The sequence below is a fragment of the Haliotis rubra genome, unplaced genomic scaffold, assembly GCF_003918875.1.
Source record: "Haliotis rubra isolate DU_JTF1 unplaced genomic scaffold, ASM391887v1 Scf1045, whole genome shotgun sequence".
Taxonomy (NCBI): Eukaryota; Metazoa; Mollusca; class Gastropoda; order Lepetellida; family Haliotidae; genus Haliotis; species Haliotis rubra.
The window spans coordinates 168,964-195,950 of NW_025764943.1; the positions used below are offsets into that span (position 1 = coordinate 168,964).

The 26,987-nt window shown below is 39.0% G+C and overlaps 1 protein-coding gene across 2 annotated transcripts; it reads left to right on the plus strand.

Annotated features, from left to right (window-relative positions):
• The first annotated feature begins 3,931 nt into the window (after window positions 1-3,931).
• Window positions 3,932-24,994, plus strand: LOC124275199 (multiple epidermal growth factor-like domains protein 6). Of its 2 annotated transcripts, XM_046710690.1 has the most exons (15): window positions 3,932-4,052; window positions 9,225-9,302; window positions 11,142-11,252; window positions 13,009-13,233; window positions 14,962-15,159; window positions 15,847-15,984; window positions 16,598-16,735; window positions 17,252-17,389; window positions 17,845-17,982; window positions 18,485-18,622; window positions 19,135-19,269; window positions 20,498-20,635; window positions 20,859-20,999; window positions 23,153-23,231; window positions 23,953-24,994. In XM_046710690.1, the coding sequence occupies exons 2-15, from the start codon at window positions 9,242-9,244 to the stop codon at window positions 24,131-24,133; spliced, it is 1,959 nt and encodes a 652-aa protein (XP_046566646.1). In that variant the 5' UTR covers window positions 3,932-4,052; window positions 9,225-9,241; the 3' UTR covers window positions 24,134-24,994. The 2 variants fall into 2 exon arrangements, with proteins under 2 accessions (XP_046566646.1, XP_046566654.1); XM_046710698.1 differs by lacking the exons at window positions 16,598-16,735; window positions 17,252-17,389; window positions 17,845-17,982.
• The last annotated feature ends 1,993 nt before the right edge of the window (window positions 24,995-26,987 follow it).

The following is a 26,987-nucleotide window of genomic DNA, read 5'->3' on the forward strand; positions in this document are numbered from 1 at the left end:
GTTTAAATATTTATAAATAAAGAGAAAATGTGACACATTGAAGATGTCAATATATCTTTTCAATATATATTTCAAATTTGGAGAAGCATTTGACCCAAACGATAATTGGAAACTGTAACTGAAGCTAAAAATACTGTAAATGTACACTGTTGGCCATTAAGGCATTGTTATCTCAATGCCTTATCTTTGTAAAGTCAATTATCTGATGATAAATCCTTGAATGGTTTCAGCTTTCTTGTTTTATAAATGAATAATTAGTAGACTTTTTAACAGAAACCTTTCAGTGCAACAACGCAAGTGCATGAGTGTGTGATATACAGTATACCCTGGTTATAATGCCACCGTTTGTCCAGGAGGAAATATTTCATTATATCCAGGTTGGCATTATATCCAGGTAGGACACTTAGCGGCAAGGTGATTGAGCTGATGTCGCCTGTAATGAGCCTTCAGTGGCTGGATAATCCCAGCTTCTTGGGGCTGCAGGTGACTTCTTGTTGTAGGTGGCAAGCAGTGTATTGTCACATGTATTATCCTATCTGGGATCACAAGACTACATAAAGCTTTAATAAGTTTGGTCAATTAATTTCAGTCATGCCAATTAACCAATTAAGGTATGTATACTACATGCAGGCAGTGTAATTGGCATTATAATCACGGGAAAATGACATTTTGTTCCAAAAACCATTGGCAAATGGCATTATATCCAGTTTGGCATTATAACCAGGGTATTATAGGGGCAGGAAATCCGTTCTGGCAAAAACATGGCATTATGTCCAGGGTGGCATTATAACGAGGGTGCACTGTATTGTGTTTACTCAGAACATCGAGCTTCATTTACTGGAACCAACTGAAAATTAGTAAGGCCTTCGGCGAAGATATTCTTTCAGTAAAATGACAATGAATGAATATTTCTGGTGTGTCTGCTAACAATGGACAAAAGGAGAAAAATATTTCCTTTCAGATGGAGCTCCTGGACATGGCTTGGCATATTGATACACATTGAACCTGCACTCATTACCATGGCTTTCACATACCTTTTTCAATTTGGTTGATCAATTTAGTCTGTCCCAACATTATTTAAATATTCATTGCTTTTGTCACGACATGCACAAGTAAGTAACTTGTTCAAGAGGAGGTGCGGTAGCCTCCGCATATGGACTGCTTATCACAGAAGTGCTAAAACCTCCGAGAGAGAGGCTATGACCTTGGCGGTGGATATAATCTATTTTTTGTAAATTGCTTTTGTAGGTTCCACCATAGACAATGGAACCATCATGTAGTTAAGAGCGAGTTAATGATCTGTTCAAGTGAAGGAGGGTAGTCTTCTCCCAACTCAGTATTTAAAACGACTTTCAGCACGTCAAGAGCCTTCAAGCATTTTGTTTTCAAGGATTTTATGTGTGGTAAGAATGTCAAGTGACAGTCAAGTATGAGTCCCAGGAATTTGGCCTCTTCTACTACCTTGATATTTTTTATTTTTATTCCACTTGAAGACCTGTTACACTGTTACTACCTTGATCACTGTGTGGTTGTATTTGCGATAAAGGTGAATACAATTTGTTTTGGATTTTGAAAACTTAAAGCCATTTTCACTGACCCATTTTTTAAATTTGTTAGGACAGAGTTGCAGCTGCTTTTCTATTGCGTGCATATTCTTACGGCATGAAATATTGAAATCGGACCAATCACGAAAAGGGACCCATCAACACAAGTGTTCAAAACGTTAGAGAGACTGTTAATTTTCTATTCTGATACGTGTATCACTATCAGACATGACACTGCCTCGTAGGACACCCTGATCTTGGTTGAAATAAGGAACAACTACCCCCCATCGACCGCTTTTACAGCCATTTGACCGAGTCCCCTATATCGCAGGACGATTACGACCACGCCCAGAATGTGTGGGAGAAACTGGGCTGTCGACATTTGGGCGACTACCATGACCTCTACTTGTAAACGGACGTCCTGTTCGAGACCTTCAGAACGACATGTTTGAAACAGTATCAACTCGACCCTGCCTGGTACTACACCAGCCCCGGTCTCTCGTGCGATGCGCTCTTGGAGAAAAACAGAGTTAAACTGGAATTGCTCATGGATTACGACATGCACCTGTTCGTCGAGAAAGGCATGCATGGTGGGATTTCCATGGTCTCCAAACGCTACGCGAAAGCCAACAACAAATACGTCAAAGGCTACGACTCGAACAAGCCCGCCAATCATCTCCAGTATATCGATGCCAACAACCTGTACAGCTGGGCCATGAGCCAGTCTCTACCCACCGGGGGATTGAGTGGTTGGACGATGAGATCGATATCATGAGCATCGGGCCAGATTCGAACAAGGGCTACATCCTCGAAGTGGACTTGGACTATCCCGTGGAACTCCATGCTGCTCACAACAGCTATCCGCTGGCTCCCGAACGGTTGATGGTGAACAGAGACTTGATGTCGGACTATCAACTAACGTTGCTCGGGAAAAATAAGCTGGCCAACGTGGAAAAACTCGTTCCGAACTTGATGCACAAGACCAAGTACGTGGTGCATCATTGGAATCTGCAACTGTACTTGTCGCTGGGCATGAAGCTGACTAAAATACATCGGGTGCTGCAATTCGATCAAAGTCCCTAGATGGAACCTTAGATTCGGCTGAACACCAAGCTGCGAAAAAAGGCCACCAGCGACTTCGAGAAAAACCTCTACAAACTGATGAACAATTCGGTGTTCGGCAAAACCATGGAAAACTTGAGAAAACGGGTGATGGTCAAAGTCGTGCGATTTCACTCAGGAAACTCATAGCCAGCCCGGCCTTCAATCGAAGCAAGCTATTTGATAATGATTTGGCGACGCTGCATATGAACAAAAGCCACATCAAGCTCAACCGACCCGTCTACATGGGGATGAGCATTCTCGACCTCTCCAAACATCTCATGTACGATTTCTACTACAACGAGTTAAAAAATCAATATGGCGATCGATGTGAAGTGCTGTACACGGACACGGATTCACTGCTCAGGGAAATTCATACCGAGGACGTGTACGAGGACATGGCGAAACACATGCACCTGTACGACACCAGCGATTACCCCCCAAGACCACGCCCTACACAGCGCGACCAATAAAAAGATCCTCGGCAAGATGAAGGACGAATGCGCGGGGACACCTATCGCAGAATACGTCGGGTTAAGACCTAAAATGTATTCAATTCAAAAAGCCGATCACGACGAAATCCGAAAGGCGAAAGGGGTCAAGAAATACGTTGTGAAATACCACATCAAACACACCCTCTTCAACAGGCTCTCTTCGATAAACACACGTTCAAACACCCCATGAACGCGTTGAGAAGTGACAAACACAACACCTACGGTATCACTCTCAACAAGACGTCGCTGTCGCCCCTGGATACCCAACGATGGATTGCGGACGATGGCATCCACACTTATAGCTATGGGTACCAACAGTTGACCTCGACGCGTTGGGAGTTTCCGAGACCCCCAATAAAGGAAACTCCACTCGATGCGTCGAGACAATTGAATGAATGAATGTGCCCACAAATAAGCCTCTAAGCCGCATTTGATGCAAAAAACCCACTCTAGTACCGAAAAGAAGCAAGCATGCACATATCGTTATCAGCTGTGGCTCGGAAGTGCCTTGCCTTGCATTTGCCCCAGATTGTTTCCGCCAGTAAATATAAACATGCTGTTTATTCACGGATTCTACTTAAGTTATTTCATACTGTGATCAAGCACTGGCATTATTATTTCTTCACATTTAGTTGTTGTAAAGCTACAAGTTTGTATGCCATTGGTGTACAGGAATACACATAATCAGTTGGGGTATTTGATAGACAGGCGACATCGCTTCACGCAAGAGGTATGTGAGTATGTATTTTATATCTCATGATTAAAGAGGTCACTTTCCTACCGTGCGGGTGGTAGAAATGTACACATGTTATGGGCGATTTGCTCTACACCCTCCGCGTCGCCATGACAGACTAATTCACTTGCTTGTTCAACATAAGCTGGCCTGGTGTGACAGACAGTGTCTGGAAAACAGGTAATTACCTTCCTTGCTAGTATTCCTCAACACCAACTCAGGTTTAACAAAGGGGATCTCAGACCTGGTTCTCTTATGGCTGTCGATGACATGATTTGATTTGATAGGATATTTATTTGGCGCACATATCCACACAACTAGTACATGCTCAAGGCGCTTGAGTGTTCCCTTGATCAACGGATATCTTTTTTCTGGCATTCTTTTTAACCAACTCAACTCCCTGGGGAGTATTCAACTCATGCAGCTGGTTAGGCGCAGCGAGTTATCACACAGCCTCATCCTCACGAGGTACCCATTTGCAGCTGGGTGAACTGGGACACATAGTCACAGTATTTTGTCCAGTGATACTGCACGTTACCATACTATACACGCAACTGGGTGTTTGCACGTGTTCGTGTGTCCACCATCTGGTCACCTACCTTCGGATGAGTGGGTTCTTTTAAGTGCACACGGTTATGTACTGCACACTAGGGGTTGTGATAACACTGAAACAGCCTGCAAGGAATGTTGGCCTCAAGGTTTTTACACCCGGTCAATAATATGAAGTGCTCTGGTTACAGAATAAGCGCGTTTGTTTACAGACAAGAGTGAGGTCCTGTCACGTGATATGCAAATTAGTTTTTGGCAGTGGTGTGAGTTTCGAATAGACTAGCGAACGTTTTACGATTCCAAAACACGGCAAAACGTAGAGCACGAAACTATTATTCTGATACAATGTCCTTTTATCTGTCAACTCTGCTGAGCTAAAACTAAAGGTCCGTGAGAAGTATTATATATTATACATTTGTGGAACCCCTCAAAGATGCTCAGTGGTGCTAAGTACAAATGATGGGCTACGTGCAGACATCTTTACCTGGTTAATCCAAGCTGACCATCTTATCCCACCGGGTACCCATTTACTGCTGGGTGAACAGAGGCAATGTTGAACAAACTCACTTGCCTAAGATGAGATCACTTGTGTCATATGAGTGGGGCAGGACTGAAGCCAAGAAACTCTCAGGGGCCAAGCTGCAAAATACAGTCCAAAGACTCTCTGTGATCCTGGCTCGGTTTAACCAGCCAGTGAAACATATTAGGGATTTCGAGAAGGTAACTCCCTGCAAGTCCAGAATCGTATTTGTTTTAGCCATACACAGACATACACACACGCACACACACGCACGCACACACACACACAACCAAGCGCATGTTCCATAATCGTATCTCCTTATATCATCAAATGAAAAATGCCCCCCGTTCAATAAAGTGGAATGTATTACACACCCTAGCTGATAAGGTTTCTAAGCCACCCCCGGTCACAACCGAGAAAGACGCAGTTCAAGATCACTAGCGACGTAGATATGTAAGGTCACACTTGCATGAACAGAGTGAGTGAGTGAGTGAGTTAGTTGATATTTATCGTCAGATCGGCAATATTTCAGCCATATCGTGACGAGAACAATTAATTATCATAAATATCAATAATATTAGGATCTACCAAACTGTTTACGATGAACAGTAAAACTACTAGTGTATCACAGATATAGCATGAAACTAAAACGTATACTATAATGCAAGACAATACAATATAGAAACGGGCTATAGATCACCAGCAACTTAAGGTAGATCACGATCCTAGAGACGCATGAACGTAGTTGTTCAAACAGACATTGCATACAGTCATGTAGTCGTTAAATGCAGCTTTGGGTCAAATAAATTTTAACAATACAATCAGCTAGGTTTACAAATCATTATCTTACCTTCATGTAAAATACTTTAATTTCATTGGTCAATGACGCGTTAACAAGTTTCTGTGTAAATCCTGCCTGGAGGGTGACAAATGGCAAAAATATTGCCCGCTGCCACGGTAACCGTCAAACTCTCCGCCAAGAAGCAATATCGCTAACAATCGTATGGCGTCATAATATGACGCATGCAGTGCCCAGATTTCGAAAACCGTCCGATTAGCTGTTTTTTATTTCACTATGTACACTTTATTTTGCCGACTTTCACTGCTTTATCTAAACTATTTTATACATTGGATCGTTTTCACACTCAGCTTATACATAGGGGATGGGCGATAGTACCGGTTAACCGGCATATTGCAATTCGAACTTCAGAATACGATATATTGCGGTACACTTTTCGCGAAACGGTTCACCCGATATGATCGGCAATTTCCGTGACCATGATCGGTAATTTAAAAATGTAGTAAAACATACTAATTACATTTGTATTTCCTGTATATTATTATACATAAATAGTATTGAGAATGATTCTTGGTCGTATAATTGCATTTGCGTGACATATAAATAAAGCAAAATAGAATTGGTTCTGGCACTCATTGTAGGGATAAACAAACCAAAATGGCAGACGCCGCTACAGACGCTTTTCTCGAATTCCAAAGCTAAGTCTTCAATTTGGAAACATTTTCAATTGATCTCTTGTACAATCACATCTAAGTTCTGACATTGCACGCTTGTAGCAATATTCCATCAATATCTCGGCGGAGAACAACAGGAACGAGCGAAGGCTTTAACAGCTAGGCTAACCTGCTGTGCTCTCACCCGTGGCAGTACGATCACGCAAATGTAGTACCCGGATGTACCGATCTTGGGCTGCAGTGCTGACTCGAGGTCTACCTGTACGGGGACGGTCATTTGTTATACCTGTTTGGTTGTAACGAGCTGCAAGCCGTGATATCGTTCTCAGACTAACTTTCAGACCCCTAGCAACAGAAAATTGGTAATCTCCAGCGTGCATTCTTTCAATGGTGATGTTCCGTGTCGCAGCGTCAAGACGTGGCGTAGTGATTTGGCCTTGAAACTAATCTGGATTTTTATAGTAAAATTTTGCTGCTCAGTTTCAACTAGAAGGTGATCTTTCTTGCGTTGCGGCGATGCGTTTTTAATCCTTGTAAGAAATCACATCAAAACCAACATTTTCAGGTAAAGTCGATTTTTGTTACTTGTGCAATTGTGGAAAATCATGTTATCAACACTTTTGTTACACATTTTGACGATTGTTTGAACACAATAGGTAATTAATAGATTGTTTAACATAAAAAACGCCTATGCGTTTCTTTTTTTTATAGTATATTTTGAAATGTCCTGTATCGGTCTACCATAAAAAAATACTGATATCTTCAATGATACAGCCATGCTCAAACGATTTTTGAGCAAGAGTTGATTCAATGCTTTTGTGAAAACGGGGCGATGGAGTAGCCTAGTGGTTAAAGCGTTCACTCGTCAAGCCGAAGACCCGGGTTCGCGTCCCCACATGGGTACAATGTGTGAAGCCCATTTCTGGTGTCCCCCGGCGTGATATTTGCTGGAATATTGCTGAAAGCGGCGTAAAACCAAACTCACTCACATTTCTGAAAACAGATGTTACCGACGTGAATTGGGAATGGCATGTGTGTTCACAAACAGAATACAAAGATCACAAACTTGGATCGGGTCCATCTAAACTTTGATCCGAAAACGGGTCATGTAGTACAACCAGTTGTACCGCAGAAATAGCTCTCAAGCCAGACTATCTATTCCGTTGAAAGAGCATAACCATACACAGCCTGGAAGCTTCACGTTTCACCTCTTGATTTATCACAATCATTTTGGTCAGTGTCAAAGATAGACTTTAAGACACAAATTTGTCATCTGATTGCTACAGATGTACGATAGATTTGTTTGCACGCATAACTTAGGCTATAATGATGCGGTGGAAAACAAAACATGCATAGAAAACACAGGGAATTGAACATATGGATAAGAAAAATGAAACTTATCCATGGTATGATATTCCTATTGCACTGCACTGCACTGCACTAAACGACTCGGGAGACGAATGGGTTTATACTAAAACAAGGCATTTTTCTGTGTGCTGCCAACGACACAAATGGCATGTGACTGGCACGATATATTTGGTGACAAATAATACAGAGCTCTGGGAAATTTAATACCCGGATATATGTTTACAACGATTTGTTAAAACGTAAAACAATAGAACATCTTTTGTGTTTGTGTGTGATAAAGTGAGTGTAATCTTGACCTGGCTAGCTATTCTCGAAACGTTCGTAGCCTTACGAACTTCTTAAGCCCATTCTTAACACAAGTGGCTTCCAGCAAAGTTAAGAATTCTTAGGGCTACGAACGTTTCGAGAATAAGGGCCCTGCTTCAATAATTGGTACAATTCTATTACAAATGAAAATATTAATATCTCTAACAGGGCGAGTATTCTTCGAGACCACGATAAGAATATTCTTATCAATAATCTCTTTCTGATACTGAAAGAATATATTTATATTAGTAAGTGTAGAGAAAGGTCTTTACAATTAAATCTTCTCATTGAACGAATACGATATTATTGTCGAAAAGAAAAAATATTTTTCATGAGTCTTTCATATACACAGAAATGGTCTGTACTGCAATATGATAAATACGTATAAACATTTAACTGTTTTTTATCCAGTGACTTGAATTTTTAATGACCTAGCCTTACCAGCTCTCCTAAGCCCCGGCATGTGTATATGTTTCCGTAGAGAACCCTGAAAATAGTCACGTAGATATGTACTGGTCATTGTCAAAGCGTTTCTTGTATATTGTGTTTCGCAATTAGAAAAAAATGGGGAAAAATTAAAAGCAAAACAAAAACGATTTCTAATAATATTTCTGTTTTCTGCATTGAACAGTATGTGAGCTACATAATAGTGTTAAAGCTTTATGTGATAGAATAATTCAAAGTAGACTGTACATGTTGCATACTGACCTCAATCTGTTAACCATGGTGTTAGGTGTGGAATATTTATGATGTGTGCTCACCTCTGTTATCGACCGGTAGACCCACAAGGAGATATAGTTTCTGTAAGATCAAACAGTCTTTGTTTATATTGCTCTCCTCCTGTCAAGCATTGGTCGATTGATATGTGTGTTTTGATTTATAATTGTTCAAATTTAACACAAGTGATTGTGTTTACATTCTGATATCCTAATGTAGCTTTTGCACGATTGTTGAAGTCACAGATGAATAAGGTTTTAACGGAATCATTTTGTGGCTAGTTTTGTATTTATAGTACCAGAAAGGTATCTTATGGGAATTGTTTTGTAACCTATACTGTTGTTCTTTAATGCTTTCGTCGCAATATCGTTTCAAATACCTTACTTCTGTTTTCATTTGGATAATTCGGTATTTTTCAGTACCTGACCCGTGAAAGATGAGTTCTGTCATCTCCCTACTCGTGATCATCCAGACCATGTCAGTTACAGCTTCACAAGGTACTGCTTTTAGCAGCGATTTCTTATGAATGTGGAAAGGGTTTTGTCGCTTCTATTTAATATTTATTTAGTGTCCTGTTTCTCACTATGTTGGTATTCCGGGTTAATAGCAACCTGTACACGTGCTGTTTGTAAGAGGTGACTGAGTAAATTGAGAGACCAGATTGTGGCATCATCTTCCCATTAGTCAAGCTGGAAATTGCAATGCTAAGACGCATGGGCTACTATAACCAAACGTGAGAGTGTATTATTCTAAACACTAACGGCTGAACGTTGTCAAACAAAACGTTTCACTGAACATTAAGAATCATGGGTAGTGTGTATTTATCTTTGGTGTTTTGTGCAAAATAGTAGCGTCCATCGGAAGTACAGTTTTATATAGCTGAAGACGACCCCCTTTGAGTGATCAGCTGATTCTACATGTAGGCCCGTCCTTGGTGTCAGTATACGCTGTTTAGTAAAGGTCTCTTGCTATTAAACGCGTGGTCCGTTTACGGATGGGTAATGAAGCTTCATTCGTGCACAGATACTGGCAACTACGTAGAGAGCAAGCTTAAGCAAAAACCGAAACCGGAGGTGGATCCATGAAATTTGATTCACTGACATTTTGCGGCCATATTCCTAAAACTATAGAACAGTGGGCAACGCCCTCCCTTCGTGTGATCTTTACTGAAGTTTTACATTTACTTTACAACCTGCCCCAGATTAATAATCACAGGGCACGTGTGTGTGCGTCTGCCGATTTCTCCCTCACAGGTCACCCATCCACCCGCCAATCCAAGGTTACTCGCCACTTCACATCTGACAAGCATGGGTTACTGACGAGAATTTTCTCATTCATTCTCTCGGTACAGGTAACGTTCTCGGAGTGAGCATGGATAGACAGCTAAGGTTACATGGAAAATTAGGAATCGAAGCATTTAAAAACTGTAACTGACGAGTGGAAAATGATTCGGTATAAGGCGAAATAGGATTGAATAAAGGAATAATGTCACCACTACCTGCAATCCCTCTACCACGCAAAAGTCCAACAACCGTAAGCTCACCAGTCTAACAACTCACCATCCAAACCCATGACAAGTCCAACCTCTTACTAAATAAGAGCTTCTCCTCTCAAATCTCTCACCACCATCCTAACCCCTTTCCATCCCAACCCATCACCACTCGCCAACCCATGATCACACTAATACCTTGTGCCACACTAATCAGCACTTAAACGCCAAACCCCTTCTTGACAAGTTGAGCTTAAAGCTCCTGAACTTTACGACTACGGTTAAGCTAAGTTTCAGCTCTGTGAGTCAGGGGAAATACATAGACACTTTACCGACATTCGTCCATCAACAGATCACACAGATTAGTATGCCGAGAAACCATACCATTTGTTGTCTTTTAGCGGCATTTAGAAGTTGTATATAGATGTCCCAGATATTTGTTATGGGTTTAAACTTCTTTTTCTTTCCCTCACAACGTTTCGGGAGCATTACAGATCCCTTCATCAGGTGAACTGACAGTTGAGACTGTGACGTCGTCACTAAACGTTGTTGGGGAAATAAAAAAGAAGTTTAAATCCATAAAAAAATATCTTGGACATACCATTTGTGTTCCGAAGTCCCTGATTGAAAATAGCTACATGCAAATATGAATGGATCCCTGAAAACCAGCCATGACACCAGGTGTTCGCGACAAGGGTAAGCATGTCCTGCCCTACCAAGAGCACCCGTCATTCACAAAATTTGCCTGAAAGTGGACTCTTAATATTGTGTGTCATTCCTGAAGTAGATATAATTCAGTTATTTAGGCACTATTCTCAAGCGTTTAAGAGAACTTTCTGTGTTGCAGAATCGTGTCACTGCTCCAATGGCTGCTCGGATTTCCCCAACACTGCATGTCCAACACGTTCATTGGGTCCAGTTTGTAAAACACCATGGTTCGGAAGCTTTTGCCAGATGGGTAAGGCAAATACGGATAAGGACTATAAGACAAAATATTATGCATGTCAACTTCTTCTTTATTCTATACATAACGTGTCTGGGTGTTTCTTGCTCCTTCGTCAGGTGACGAAACGTTGTGTAAAGAATAAAGAAGAAGTTGAGATCAATCATATTTTGTCTTTTTCTTGAATACCAACTTCTATATGCCTCTCAAGAACCTCAAGGATAAGGAGGCATTGATCAAATACAGGGCATGGGTGTGGTAATCTTCATACTAATTTTGCTGCAGACAACACGTGCACGTACATGTAAAATGTATGCTTCAGTCAGTGGAGGTTGCATGAACAGTACACTTGTATGGGTTTGATATGTAAACTCTGCTGTTATGCATATATGCCCCTGCTAAACATTTACTGTAGTAGGGAAACATCTGTGCTGGCTCCTGCAGGTCTTCTCACTGTTGGAATCTACCCATGATATGTGTAATTCACGTGACCCTACCATTTACTTATGCCATAATTTTTCATTATATCTATGTTACTATTATTATTCATCCTATTTATATTATCATTATTCATTCTTATTATAGTATTATGATTCGTTTTATTTATACTATCCTCGTGCATATTTTTATACCATAGTTATTCATTCTATTTGTACTATCATTATTCATTCTTATTATAGTATTATTATTCGTTTTATTTATACTATCATCATGCATATCTTTTATACCATAGTTATTCATTCTATTTATACTATCATTATTCATTCTTATTATAGTATTATTATTCGTTTTATTTATACTATCCTCGTGCATATTTTTATACTTTCATTATTCATTCTATTTGTACTTTCATTATTCATTCTAATTATAGTATCATTATTCGTCTTATTTATACTATCCTCATTCATTCTTATTTTTATACCATCGTTGTTCATTCTATTTATGCTCTCATTATCCATTCTATTATGCTATCATTATTCATTCTCTTTATACCATCATAATTCATTCTATTCATACTAGCATTAGTTATTCCATTTATACTATCATTAGTAATTATGTCTATATTATCATTATTCATTCTCTTTATACCATCATTATTCATGTTGCTTATACTATCATTACTCATTCTATTTATGCAATCAGTATTAATTCCCTTTATACTACCAGCATTAATTTTATTCTGTTAATACTTCCATTATCATTCTATTTATGCTAACATTATTATTTCCATTTATACCATCATTATTCATTCTAACCGTATAGAGTTATAACCAGGAGAATAATGAACCAGCACTTGTAGAAATTGTATGGGAAACTATGGCAACACTACATTACATATATTCATATGCTGACACTCAAAACGTCATAGCCCCTATACAGAGGAATGTTTTCGCCAAGGCAATATATTTGGTCCATAAACAAAACCTTAAAAATGCAAAAGTGAAATAACTGAGTCGTACGGAAGCGTAGTAGGGCCACGGTGAAAGATATTGGGGGGTTCACTATCTCCTAAGTAGGACTTAGTATCTCCTACGTAGGACTTAGTATCTCCTACGTAGGACATACTAACTCCTACGTAGGAGATACTAAGTCCTACGTAGGAGATACTAAGTCCTACGTAGGAGATATTAAGTCCTACGTAGGAGATACTAAGTCCTACGTAGGAGATAGTAAGACCAAACAGATTTTTCATCGTGGCCCTACTACGCTTCCGTAGAGGCGCAATCGCAAAAAGGGCGTGAGAAAAATATATTCCTCTATCTGATTACAGAAAACATTGCGTTTCACAAGACAGCGACACAGAGTACTACGTATAACTACCTCGGACATTTTCATGCTTCCTATGCAGTAGATGGGAACACTGACACAGATTTCAGTCACTCGAGTTGTTCACACACAGATGAACCAGTTGGTGGGTCTGCCAGCTGGCAGGTGCTCCTTGGCGATCATCGGGTGTTCAACATCAGCAGGATCAGGATCTACCTGAGACAGGACTGTAAGTCACATACATTAACCCGTCTTGTTATACATACACATGTAAAGTTCGTCTTTATATGATAAATGTTAGCTACAAAGTATATTATACAACACAAGACGAAGTCAAATCTGAATGATCTTTAAACACTTTCACTCTTATTTATAAAAAAATGTTCACATAATTACGGGGTATTATAAATACTGGCACGACTTTTGAACTGAAATATAGAAAAGCATATAGTTCGTTAAAGTCTGCAGAACAATACATATATTGTTACTGATCATACAGTTATTGGCTTGTCTTACTTGTAAATTCGAAAACAAGGCCTTCGGACATTGGCCTGAGTGTCAAGCATGGCGTCATGTGCAGATGGTTGACAGTTCCATCAGGGGTACAGGCGACATTATTTGAATTTCTGAGCTGGTGCCAATCACTTTATTCCGCCTGCTGTGCGATAACAAATATGGTTTCATTGTTATATCTGCTGAATTTACAGCTGTAGAATTAGGGAAAATTGGGAGTGTAAGACAGTCATGTGTAGATTGGCTGGACCCCACAATATACGGCCACATATATCAAGAAAGTGAAAAGGCATGCGGACTCAGCTGACATGTGAACAGCAATAACTGCCCAGTTTCCACGTTCTGTTAACCATTGACGTCTGTTTGTGTAGAATATGAAGAAAAGCTTCATAGTGGCAACAACTAAACTAGACCTGCAACTTCAGATGGCTGATGGAAGTATTTGAGGTCAATGTAAGAGTGCCTGCATCTTTAACCACACTTGCCACTGACGCCCTGAAAAGGATGGGTTTATTGGTACATGTTCCATAGTTTGCTAGTGACTGACCCTTACACATTCAATTTCTTAGCAATCTCAGGCCATTTTCTAGCATGCCAATACCTCGTAGTAGACGCCGCATCACTGGTTGATACACAAGAACTACTAAAGAAACGCATCACCGAGATAAAACGTTTAATCTTCACTACAAATGAAGAAAAGAACTGCTGACATTGAAATTGTCAGTCAAACAATGGTAACACCAGAAAAAGCAAAAACAGTCATTCATCATTTAGTGCAACCATAAATTAACGATGACACTCGCTCACACAGTCAATGTAAGTAACGGGTATGGCCACGCAGGACAGGGATGTTGTTTTACAGAAGAAAGTTCATGTTGTGTCTTGCAATATTGTCTTGTTGCAAAATGCATAGACGTTGATGTGCCGCCAGGTGGGGAACGTGTGGTGGATCACGTGTTGTGCCAGTTTGTTGTAAGTGACGAGATATACGATTGTGGTGACGATTTTTTACTTGTGACGATGAAACCTTCTGCCCATATGACCTGTCGACAAACAAGTCTCAAGAAAGGAAACAGCTCTTTCTCCCTCTCTATCTAACAGCTGATAAACGTGGCATTATGTAAAGTCAACAATTTAGTGCTGTTCAAAATTTCGGTGTGGTTTTGATACAGATGAAAGATCTGTCACTGCCTTGTGAAACCGCCACGTTTTATGCATGTACAGATGTAAATGTGATTTTCAGCACATGGTGGTCATTCCTACAAGCATAGTTTAGGTTCAACATTCGTTTTGCATTATTATGCAATGGTCAATGATCTAAAGTAGTTCAGCATAATATTAGGACATTACCTTTTATGATCGTCTGATGTTTGTGTTATAAGAGTAAACATTGACATTCACTCAGATTTCATTTTTTGTTTCATTTCATCTTTATGTGTTCAAGTTCTGATACACAACAAGAACATGCAGGTGTTTGTGAGTGGCTATCTGTGTAACACCGCCAGTGGAACAACACTTGATGGGACACGCGGACCTGTCACAAACCCTTTTGACGTCACATGTAGACATGTCACTAAAGGGAACAAGGTTACCATCAAGATGAGTGGGCCATATCTGACATTGTGCGAGGTTCAAGTTTTTGGTAAGTTTGAGCTCATCGAGCTCGACAATACGTTTGTTCCTAGAAGACGGTTGGCATTAGTCTAGAACTGTTTCCAAACTTGTGATCACTTAGTGAAGACTTATTTTTAAAGTTGACCTAAATCCACTGCCTAAACGTCATAATCCCCATATTTTAAGCTTGACTAGTTACTGATTTTCCAAATTCTGAATATATCATGGTTTTGAAAATAACTAAAGAGGCAATGCGTTCTATATTCTGGATATTGTGTTGGGATACAAGGGATACAATGGGGTAGGTAATACCACACTATCAGAACGTTATGAGGGACAATTTGTCTTTGGTTTTCTATGGCAACCTCTGCTAATGATAAAGGTACTAGCTCGTCTCCGTCAAACTGTTATTAAAATAATATAATATTAATTTAAAGTTTCCAAATTTCAAGTTTGGAAGGGTGAGACATTCCCTTCTATGACTAATTTGTAAAGCAAACTCAAGATTGACAGATTCTTAGCATTTAATATTCTCAAAAATCCAGACTTTGTGTTCAATCCACAAGCTGTTAAGACGTCTATATTTGGCGTCTACGTTCACCAAGCCAGTGCTATATAGAAGAAGGTTTGATCATAGCACATGATATCATTAGTCAGTCTTGGCTGTGCTAAGTGTTTATTGATCATAAACAGAAATAGACTGATGTCCTTGTAGTTTGCAGTGATGGTTGGTTTGGCTCTGACTGTAACAAGCAGTGCCAGTGTCTAGATCCATCTGAAGTATGTGACAAGGAGACGGGCTACTGTAGGAGTGGATGTGCTGCTGGGAAACAAGGACCCGGGTGTCAGCAAGGTATTTGAAATAGGAGAGGCATTTAAGTCGCTTTTGGATACAATGTACCACAAGCCTATGAAATTATTATTATTATATTTAACAGATTAAAGATAGTATGCAGCAGAGATGGTTTGGGTGATCCTGGCACAGTCAGGCTGGTAAGGCTCATCATCAGCTCAGGGCCCTTGCCCCTCTACACGCAGCCCAGACAGCGAATGGGACTTCTCCCAGGAAACGTTGCCTAGTCGAACCCACCAAGAACATTCCAGAGAATATGCAGACTCCCCAACACTGTACCCTTCTGCATTACCCAGAGTGTCAGAAGGGCTGTGCTCCCGGTTGAGAACCCGGGCACTCTCCTGATCTGCGCCAAGAGATCAGAAGGTACCAAACCAAGGGCACCGAGAACAATGGGGAGCCTGACGACAGTGTACTTGGGATGCAAGCGAGACATTTCAAAGGCGAGGTCCGCATATTTATCATGCTTTTCCTGAATCTTGCCAATCACATTGCTGTCAAAAGGGACAGAAAATTCAATTATATATTATTATATATAATTATATATATTCATTGGCTTTATCAGTGGAATATATTTTATGATCATGAACAAAATAGACTGATGATCTTGCAGCTTGCAGAGATGGTTGGTTTGGGAATAAATGTGAGAAGCAGTGTCACTGTCTAGATCCATCTGAAGTATGTGACAAGGATACTGGATACTGTAAGAGTGGATGTGCTGCTGGGAAACATGGACCAGGGTGTCAGCAAGGTATTGAAGCGGTATTCCATATCATTTGTGACATTCTCATTAAACGCATGTCATTAACACAATTTTCAACAAAAAACAGCAATAACCTTTATGTAATGATATACTTCTTCCGGCACGTATCCGGATGGACCTGGAACATAACTGTACCGATGTGGTCGATAGACAGTTATGTTACTTTGGGATATAGTGTAACCAAGTCTGTGAAATGCATAAAAATTATGCATGGGCCAGATTGTATGCATACCATTTTTAAAAAGGAGGGTATATTCCATTTTTCGGGTTATATTTGAGAATCAAGTTGTACGATTGTATATGAATTTAACATACATAAATGATTCTTTATATTCATGACGAGTGATGAATTGCTTGCAGTCCGGTTCGTGCAAGCGTTTTTCATGATGATTTGTGCACTTGAAGATGGTAGGCAATGACAACCAGTGGTGGGTTCTATAGTACGACATATAGAAATAGTTTGTCTTTATTGATACTAAAATACCTAGACTGATGCCCTGTCAGTTTGCAGTGATGGTTGGTTTGCCTCTGACTGTAACAAGCAGTGTCAGTGTCTAGATCCATATGAAGTATGTGACAAGGAGACTGGCAACTGTACGAGTGGGTGTGCTGCTGGGAAACACGGATTTGGGTGTCAGCAAGGTATTCAAAACTGTATCCAATATTTTGTTATCCCTTTGTCATAAAATGCATTATCATTAACGCAAGTTTCAACTACAACCAACAATAGCCTTTGGCAACATGTATACTTCGCCACGGATAGACACGAAACATCGTGTTGCAACAACTGCACCGATGTGTACGATAGACATTTATGTCACATTTGGATACAATGTACCCAAGTCTGTGAAATAAAAAATAATAATGTATCGTCCAAATTGCATATACAATATTTCTAAAACGGACTTGATATTCCATTTTGGGGTGATATTATTTGGGAACCTAGATGTATGATTCCATATGGAAACGTATTGTGGGCAGTGATAACTAATGGATGGTTTGAGCGTACCACATGTATTGATATCAATAGTTAGTATTGACTAATAGCATGAAAGGTATTTATTGACCATAAACAAAATAGATTGATGCCCTTTCAGTTTGCAGTGATGGTTGGTTTGGGTCTGGATGTAACAAGCGGTGTCAGTGTCTAGATCCATCGGAAGTATGTGACAAGGAGACGGGCAACTGTACGAGTGGGTGTGCTGCTGGGAAACACGGATTTGGGTGTCAGCAAGGTATTGAAAACTGTATTCCATATTATCTGCAACATTCTCATTAAACGCATGTCATTAACACACGTTTCGACAACAGCAAACAATAACCTTTATATAGTGATATACTTCCTCCGATGCGGATGGATATGGAACATTATTTTGTAACAACCTTATCAATCTGGACCATAGATATATATGTAATTTTGAGATATACTGTATCTGTCTGTGAAATACATAAAAAATAATGCATCGTCTAGTTTGAATTTATACTATTTTAAGAAAAGGAGGGGATATTTCATTTTATGGAGATATTTGTAAAACAAGTTGAATGATTGGAAATGGATTCAGACGATGATTATTTACATTCATATCGTGTTAGGAATTTTGTGCAAACACACCACTTTCGTACAAACTTGAGCATGGTAGGCAGTGATAACTAGTGATGGGTTTGATAAAACGACATATAGAAATATCAATAGTTAGTTTTTTTATTATAAACAAAAACAAACTGACGCCCTTTCAGTTTGCAGTGATGGTAGATTTGCCATTGGTTGTAACAAGCGGTGTCAGTGTCTAGATCCATCTGAAGTATGTGACAAGGAAACTGGCAACTGTAGGAGTGGATGTGCTGCTGGAAAACAAGGAAAAGGGTGTCAGCAAGGTATTGAAAAATGTATCCAGTATGTATTGTCCCTTTGTCATTACATACATGTTCCATCTACTGCCAAGTTATAGCCTCTGCGTAGAGACTTCGCAATTCGCAACATCAATAGGGCACGATGCATTATTTCGCTATGATGCACCGATGTGTACATTAGATATTATATTATACAACATTATTACCCGATTTATGAATTTGGTGTGCATTTTAGGTATATAATAACAGGTGTGTACAAATGTACAACACCGACAGAAACGCACTTTAAAAGGTGTAAATGGGCATTAAATAATCAGCAAGGTAAAACTAAATGTAAATATGTAATGTCATGTGAATATTTCCCTTCAATATAAATTGTAAAGGTAAAGAACAGGTTTCAACTGATCCTGTTATGCTTACTTGACATATCGTTTGGAGTACTTCTGTAAAAGTAAATGTTCAAAATTAAGTGGTCGTGTTCAGGCATTTTTCCTTTCCACTGCTGCTATATGGCTACTATCTTTCATTCTGTACAGATTGTGACGATGGTCAGTACGGGGTGAACTGTTCCTACATGTGTGGTCAGTGTAGTGGATCATCTGACTGTCAGAAGGTCGATGGAACCTGCACACAGGGATGTCAACATGACTTCAACCCCCCTTTGTGTAAAGGTGAGAATAATATTTGAATATTTCACCCAAAAGATTTTTCTTCTGTTTTTGCAGTATGAATGACTCGTCTGGTTTAATACATTTAAATACATTGGCTATACATGTTTGTGTAATACAAATATATATATATATATATATATATATATATATATATATACTCACACAACAGGATGTCAACAGGTTCTTTGTCTCCCTTTGTGTATAAGGGACATTGATGATTGATTCAATATTTCATTTTATGGTGCTGTGAACTAATCTTTTCCATATCGTTATTTATATTGTTATTTCAAATATTTATTTTTAGAGATTTCTGTTTTCTTCTGTCTTCGAATATGTGTTTGTGTAATATTTCGATGATTCAAGTTTGTTTTTGTTTTGTTTTTTTAAATCTCAAAATTAAGACACATAATTGATACAGCGGGTAAATAATCGAAGCATCGATAAATATTTAAAGTTTCTGAAATATATTTATATACAATAATAGACATTATGGAAATATTATCGAAGAATCGAGACTAACTAATAACAAATAATCAAAATAACATGAACATTCGGCAATGCTATACAGTATTTGTTCGAGCACTCAATACTTTCCATCAGTAACGTGTAATCAACTGAGCAAGTCAGCTCAAAATAATCCGCTCTGAACAAATCAAACCACATGCAATCAACCAGGACAGTGGTATATATTGATAACATCATTCAGATGCTGGGTGTCATTCATTCATGTGGCTATTGAGTTGGGGAATAACTTAACTCTTGTATGACGTTTTGCACACTGACACCATGTTAAACAACAGTCTATTTCCACAATTTTTATGTTCGTTTTGGGTCTGATTTTCGATGTATTGACTGAAATACACTTCAGTAGGCAGTAATAAATTGATGGCTACTGTTATGAAATATTTTCGGCTGCTTTTATAGAACACGTGTTTGTGAAGATGCTTTTACATGCATTTTGCAGTTATCAATAGTCGAATATTAATCCACTACAAATTATCTGATAGTTCATATTTTTTACATATTCACGGTTTGGTAGTCATTGTACCAAAGTAGTCCATGTAGAATAATAACTACTATTTTTGAGCATATATTTCATTTATTAATGTTCCCGATTGTTAAATGTACATATTTACAGATGTTAATGTAACAATATGTCCCTGCTTCAATATAGTCTTCCTCTGACAAAAAAGCGTTTACTAAATATCTTTCCGTACTATTATAACAGCATGTGTCCAGGGAAAGTACAGTGTAAACTGTTCAGCCACCTGTGGTCACTGCAAGGATGGACCTGGGTGCGACCGGTCAACTGGACACTGTGAAAGGGGATGCTTGCCAGGATACGTCTCCCCACTGTGTGTTGATGGTTAGATGAGTGATCGTATCATATTTACCTAAACTCTTAAAAATGTATAATAAACATTGCTAACAAAATAATGATGTATCTTTACCCAATCGTTTCTGAATTTTTTTAGAATATTTTAATTTGGATATTAAAAGTATGCACTCGACTACATATAATCACAGTTCGGCACAATCCAGTGTAACGGTAGAACATTAGGAAGTATTTCGCTCATATTTGATTCCAGAATGTGGAGACTACACGTACGGTCTGAACTGTTTGAACCAGTGTGAGGTGTGTGACAAAGTCACAGGGGAATGTGGAACTGGGTACCAGACGACACCACCACCAACTACAACTTTAGCAACAGGAACAGAGCACTCTCAAGGTACGTACCATGACGGTAATACGTACCCCAATATTTGTAGAAAAATACAAAGAAGTGCTTGGTATCTCTCTTCTGGTGCATGCAAGCCTGATCAAGAATGACGTCCCAGTGCCACCTCATATTGGATCTAAGACCGCAGACAGCAATGACAACCGAATCAGTGAATATCTGTCATTTGTCATCTGTGATTCTAATGATGTTAAAAAGTGACTTAAAATAAAAATCGACTCATTTATTGGTGATATGAATGTCCTAACACATCACTGAGAATATATCAGCATATCTCGAAAGACTACACTTGAGAATGCATTTTATAGCATTATCACCCTCATCCAAGACACACATTTGTTCGTGCTTTTATAAGTGAAAGATCAATTTAAAGGAATATAAAGATAAACAGTTTGAAATAATACTGGTATTTAGGACAAACATATGACTTTTAAGAATATGTGTGCTCTGCATTTCCGTTCCATCTAATGTAATGTATTGTTTGTTGTAAGATACTGTTTAGTTTAAACATATTTTATTCTCAAAGTTAAAGGACCAGGGACAAGTTCCTAGAACTATAGAACCCCTCTTCAAAGATATTTATGAAAACACATTTCTGCACAAGCAATTATAGGATAAAGGGACAGAGGAAAATTGACAGTTTAGGAACAATAGTATAATACAAAAGGTGTATAGAAAGAAGACTACTGGAATCGTTTAGATTTGTTTATATACCGATGTACATTTTTTTAATTTTATTTCATTTTTATGATGGGTACAATGTGTTAAGCCCATTTCTGGTGTCCCCCGCCGTGATATTGCTGGGATATTGGTAAAAAGCGGCGTAAATCCAAGTTCACTCACTCACTCATTGTTATGATTGGTCAGACCTGCATCGCCGTTTAAAAGAATTGCAAGCATATACATCTTGAATAGCTTTAAACATGGGGGGCGGTGGGGTAGCCTAATGGTTAAAGCGTTGGCTCGTCACGCCGAAGACCCGGGTTCGAATCCCCACATGGGCACAATGTGTGAAGCCCATTTCTGGTGTCCCCCGCCGTGATGTTGCTGGAATATTGCTAAAAGCGGCGTAAAACCAAACTCAGTCAGTCAGTCAGTTTAAACATGGTTTTTCTATGTTGATTGCTTAATTAACATTAAGAAATAAGGATGAGCATTTTCGCATGGATTACCACATGCGCAGGATGGATCAGTGGTTAGCCCTTCTCTGTACAGATCGTAACTTAATCAACTAGCTCTATGACGTATTTTCGTATTGAGTATGTTAAATTTTCTAATACAGTGAGACAAGTACAGTGGAGATGATATATAGGATGTTTTTATGCTCGATTTAAATTTTGATAGTGACGTACAATTTCTCATACCGTTACATATACACCTTCATGTTTACCGGAAGAATAAGTTCTACATATTACAAAGCATAAAGATTCGACAGAAAATGATATTCCCGCACATTGACTTCGGCAGAATATAACAAAAGTGGCACAGGTAGACTGACTGACCGAGTTTGGTTTTACGCCGCTTTTAGCAATATTCCAGCAATATCACGGCGGGGGGACACCAGAAATGGGCTTCACTCATTGTACCCATGTGGGGATTCGAACCCGGGTCTTCGGCGTGACGAGCCAATGCTTTAACCACTAGACTACCCCACCGCCCCGGCACAGGTAGAAGGAACTTTTTATACTTCATCAGGAACAAAAGGAAATAGTATTGTTTTGAATTAGCTTTAGCTTTACGATAATATCCTTCTCGAACGACCGTGCATATAGATGATTGTCGGCAGTTGATTGTTAATCCGCTTTATTGTGAAAAAAAACACGTGTCAATTTCATAATTCAGCACTCTTATTACAAAATTATTCCTAAGGAGGTGGAACATTATCAAAGTGTACCTATTGTTAGGGTATTCATATGAATCACAACAGGCAACTAAATACTGGTGATATTGGCAATACAACAGGTAAGACTAACTGCGACACGTGCTTGATTGTCATTATTGTCGTTAAATCGCGGACAATGTAAGCGATTTTCAAACAATATTCAAACACATTACATTTACATGTAATCTACCTAAACCTATCAACCTCTACAGCTGTAGAACATGTATCAGAATTTGTCAAAAGATTCCCCTTACTTTTTCAGACATTCGTCTCATAGCCGCGTGTTGCGTGATGGCGTTGCTTTTTGTGTATTCAGCTGTTACAACAACGCTTGTTGTCAGGTAGTATCAACTATTTTGTGATTTTGTAAAGACAGATATAAAACAAAAAATATAAATGTAAAATTAATACTGATACAGTATTCCAAGAGTTTGATTCAAGTACATGCGTTTGGGACAATTTCTAACATAATGCACTGCAACAACATCACATGATTACCATGGAGTAATTATCCGGTGAATATTGGAATAATCATCCTGTCAATGCCCTCATAGAATAGTCACAGCAATCATTGCACTAAGTGTAGCTGTACTCGCTGTATGTAAGTATGCATTCTTCTTTTTAAGTTTGGCGCCGCACTCAGTAATATTCCAGCTCTATGGCGGCGGTATGTAAATAATCGAGTCTGGACCAGACAATCTAGTGATCAATAGCATGTACATCGGTCTACGCAATTGAGATACGATGACACGTGTCAACCAAGTCAGCGAACCTGACCACCCGATCCTGTTAGTGGCCTCTTATGACAAGCATGGGTTACTGAAGATCAATTCTAACTCTGATCTTCACGGGTTGCATACACTTCATGTGGCGTAGGTAGAGCAAAGGCTTTTCTGTAGGTTCAACGTTAATTACCATACAGTTTAAAATCACCAATATTAAAGGGGTACAATAATTAGGAACTTAATTAGGTTTAAAGACCTTCATATTACTGATATTTTATTCTTTGACCTTATAACAAAGAAAGCAATGTAACTAACCGTTTCTTGCCATGTCTTTCAGGCTCAAACGAGGACAAGCCCTAATCAAAGCTGAACTGGAGAAACAGTATATATCACTAGAAACTCCAGCGGAATCACCTATCTATGACGTCATTGCCGGAACACATACATACAACAATGACGTACAATCAGGGGACAGTGATTATGAAAACATCAACACGCATGGTGCGACCTCATTATAGGATGCTAAGATCTGCCACACGGTTCAGAGAGACCAGTTTGTCTTCAACAGTTAGCGACATATCATTGGAATACATTCCATGCCATCTTCATGCATGAAAACCTAATACATGATCAACGTTGGTAAAGGCAGTTTTCTTGTGACTCTGGAGGAATCACATGTTCAGTGTGTTTTCACAGTGTAAGTGATGGGAAGTGTGTTTACGACTGCTTCTGTGAAAGACAATCATATACGGCGCATCCCATTTAGGTGAACCTTAATTACAAACCTCAGTTTGATTATGTATAACATGGAATGTTGACATGTGCAATTAAAGGCAACACAAGACCATAGCTGATTTCAAACGCCATTTACCAGGCAACAAGTGTACAGCTGCTTATGTAAATTAAGTCAGCGGCAGCTACTAGTGGAAGGGCAGGCCCTGGTTTCACAACATATATTCTGTTATCTATTCATATAATTTTTACCTTGAATTTGCCTTTTATACCCGTTTCGTCTGATAGTAGTGGATGGTTGTTTTCTTATGCTGACGTTTTATATTTGCTGAATGAAAACAATAGGAAATTTTATATTCTATTTGTCAACTAATTTTACATTTGCAATTCAGTCATTTTACTGTTTGTTCCATATTTTATCACTATATCAGCAAGTACATTTATCATTAATGTAATACTTGCTATGACTATTGTATTTGGGCATTGCTATGGTGAATACTCCACTACGCATATTGCCTCATATCTTTACATATCATAACTCACTGGGTACTTACTCAACTCTGTATGTCGTGTCATATAAATACATATCATAACGCACCGGATAATTACTTCACAACGCCTCTCATGTCGTGACAGAGGATCTAAACGACCTTCTGTGTAATACCATTTTATAAAACGAGTTCGATCGCTCGTTTGATACTAAACTTTCACGAGTTTTATAAAAACGGAATTTCACGAGAAGTGAGTTTAGTATTCTCTTTATTACTCTCCAACATAAATAGATAGAAACTGCCTACAATGTGATAGCTTTCAGCTTTTCGCGAGTCAAGCAAGGTCCAATACCATTGTCACAGAGGTATTAGCATTGTGACGTCATAACTGTTAACCATTATGACGTCATACGTCTAGCGGTATTACACTAGTGTAATATTGCCGTAAAAAATATTACACTGCAGTATCTGCCACGGGCGAGTAATATAAATGCACATCATAACTCATTGGGTAATTACTTCACAACGACCCTCGTATCATATAAATACATATCATACACTCACTTGGTAATTATTTCACTACACTTCTCGTATCATATAAATACATATCATAACACACTAGGTAATTACTCCACTACACTTCTCGTGTCATATAAATACATACCATAACACAAAAGGTAATTACTTCACTTCGTATCTCGTATCATATAAATACATATCATAACACACTGGGTAATTACTCCACTACGCATCTCGTATCATATAAATACATACCATAACACACTAGGTGATTACTCCACTACGCATCTCGTATCATATAAATACATATCATACACTCACTTGGTAATTATTTCACTACACTTCTCGTATCATATAAATACATATCATAACTCACTAGGTAATTACTCCACTACGCATCTCGTATCATATAAATAGATATCATACCCTCACTTCCCTCACTTGGTAATTATTTCACAAAACTTCTCGTATCATATAAATACATATCATAACTCACTAGGTAATTACTCCACTACACTTCTCGTATCATATAAATGCATACCATAACACAAAAGGTAATTACTTCACTACGTATCTCGTATTATATAAGAACATATCATAACACACTGGGTAATTACTCCACTACGCATCTCGTATCATATAAATACATATCATACACTCACTTGGTAATTATTTCACTACACTTCTCGTATCATATAAATACATATCATAACTCACTAGGTAATTACTCCACTACACTTCTCGTGTCATATAAATACATATCATAACTCACTAGGTAATTACTCCACTACACTTCTCGTATCATATAAATACATATCATAACACACTAGGTAATTACTCCACTACACTTCTCGTGTCATATAAATACATATCATACACTCACTAGGTAATTACTCCACTACACTTCTCGTATCATATAAATACATACCATAACACACTAGGTAATTACTCCACTACGTATCTCGTATCATATAAATACATACCATAACACATTGGGTAATTACCCCACTACGCATCTCGTATCATATAAATATACTGAAAAAAACACTTTTAAACCACAGTTCTAACGGTACTTGAAATGCCACGATTGTCAAATGTGCAACGTGAACGTGCCGTTGGCATGTTGCAAGCGGGAAGATCAGTTATTGACGTCGCAAGAGCAATGGGATGCAGCCGTCGTACTGTATATGACTTGCAAGGTCGTCTACAACAAACTGGCACCACTTCTGATCGCCCAAGGTCGGGGTCGTCCACGTGTGGCGTCACGAGCAGAAGACCGTCAAATCGTCCTACGTCACCTACGTGACAGATTTCTGAAGGCTACACGAACCAGGGCTGAGATGTTTAGAGATCGACTGTCCTTACAGACCATTCGAAATCGGTTGCGGGCTGCCAATCTCCATTCTCGACGTCCATATCGTGGGCCAATATTGACACCGTTTCATCAACGTCAACGTCTGCTGTGGTCCCAACGTCACCTCCGATGGACCCAGAGAGACTGGAATCGAGTCGTCTTTAGCGATGAATCCAGATTTACCCTCAGATTCGCGGACGGCAGGCATAGAGTCTGGAGACGACGTCGTGAACGGTATGCCCAATGTTGTGTACAGGAAGTCGACAGATTCGGGGG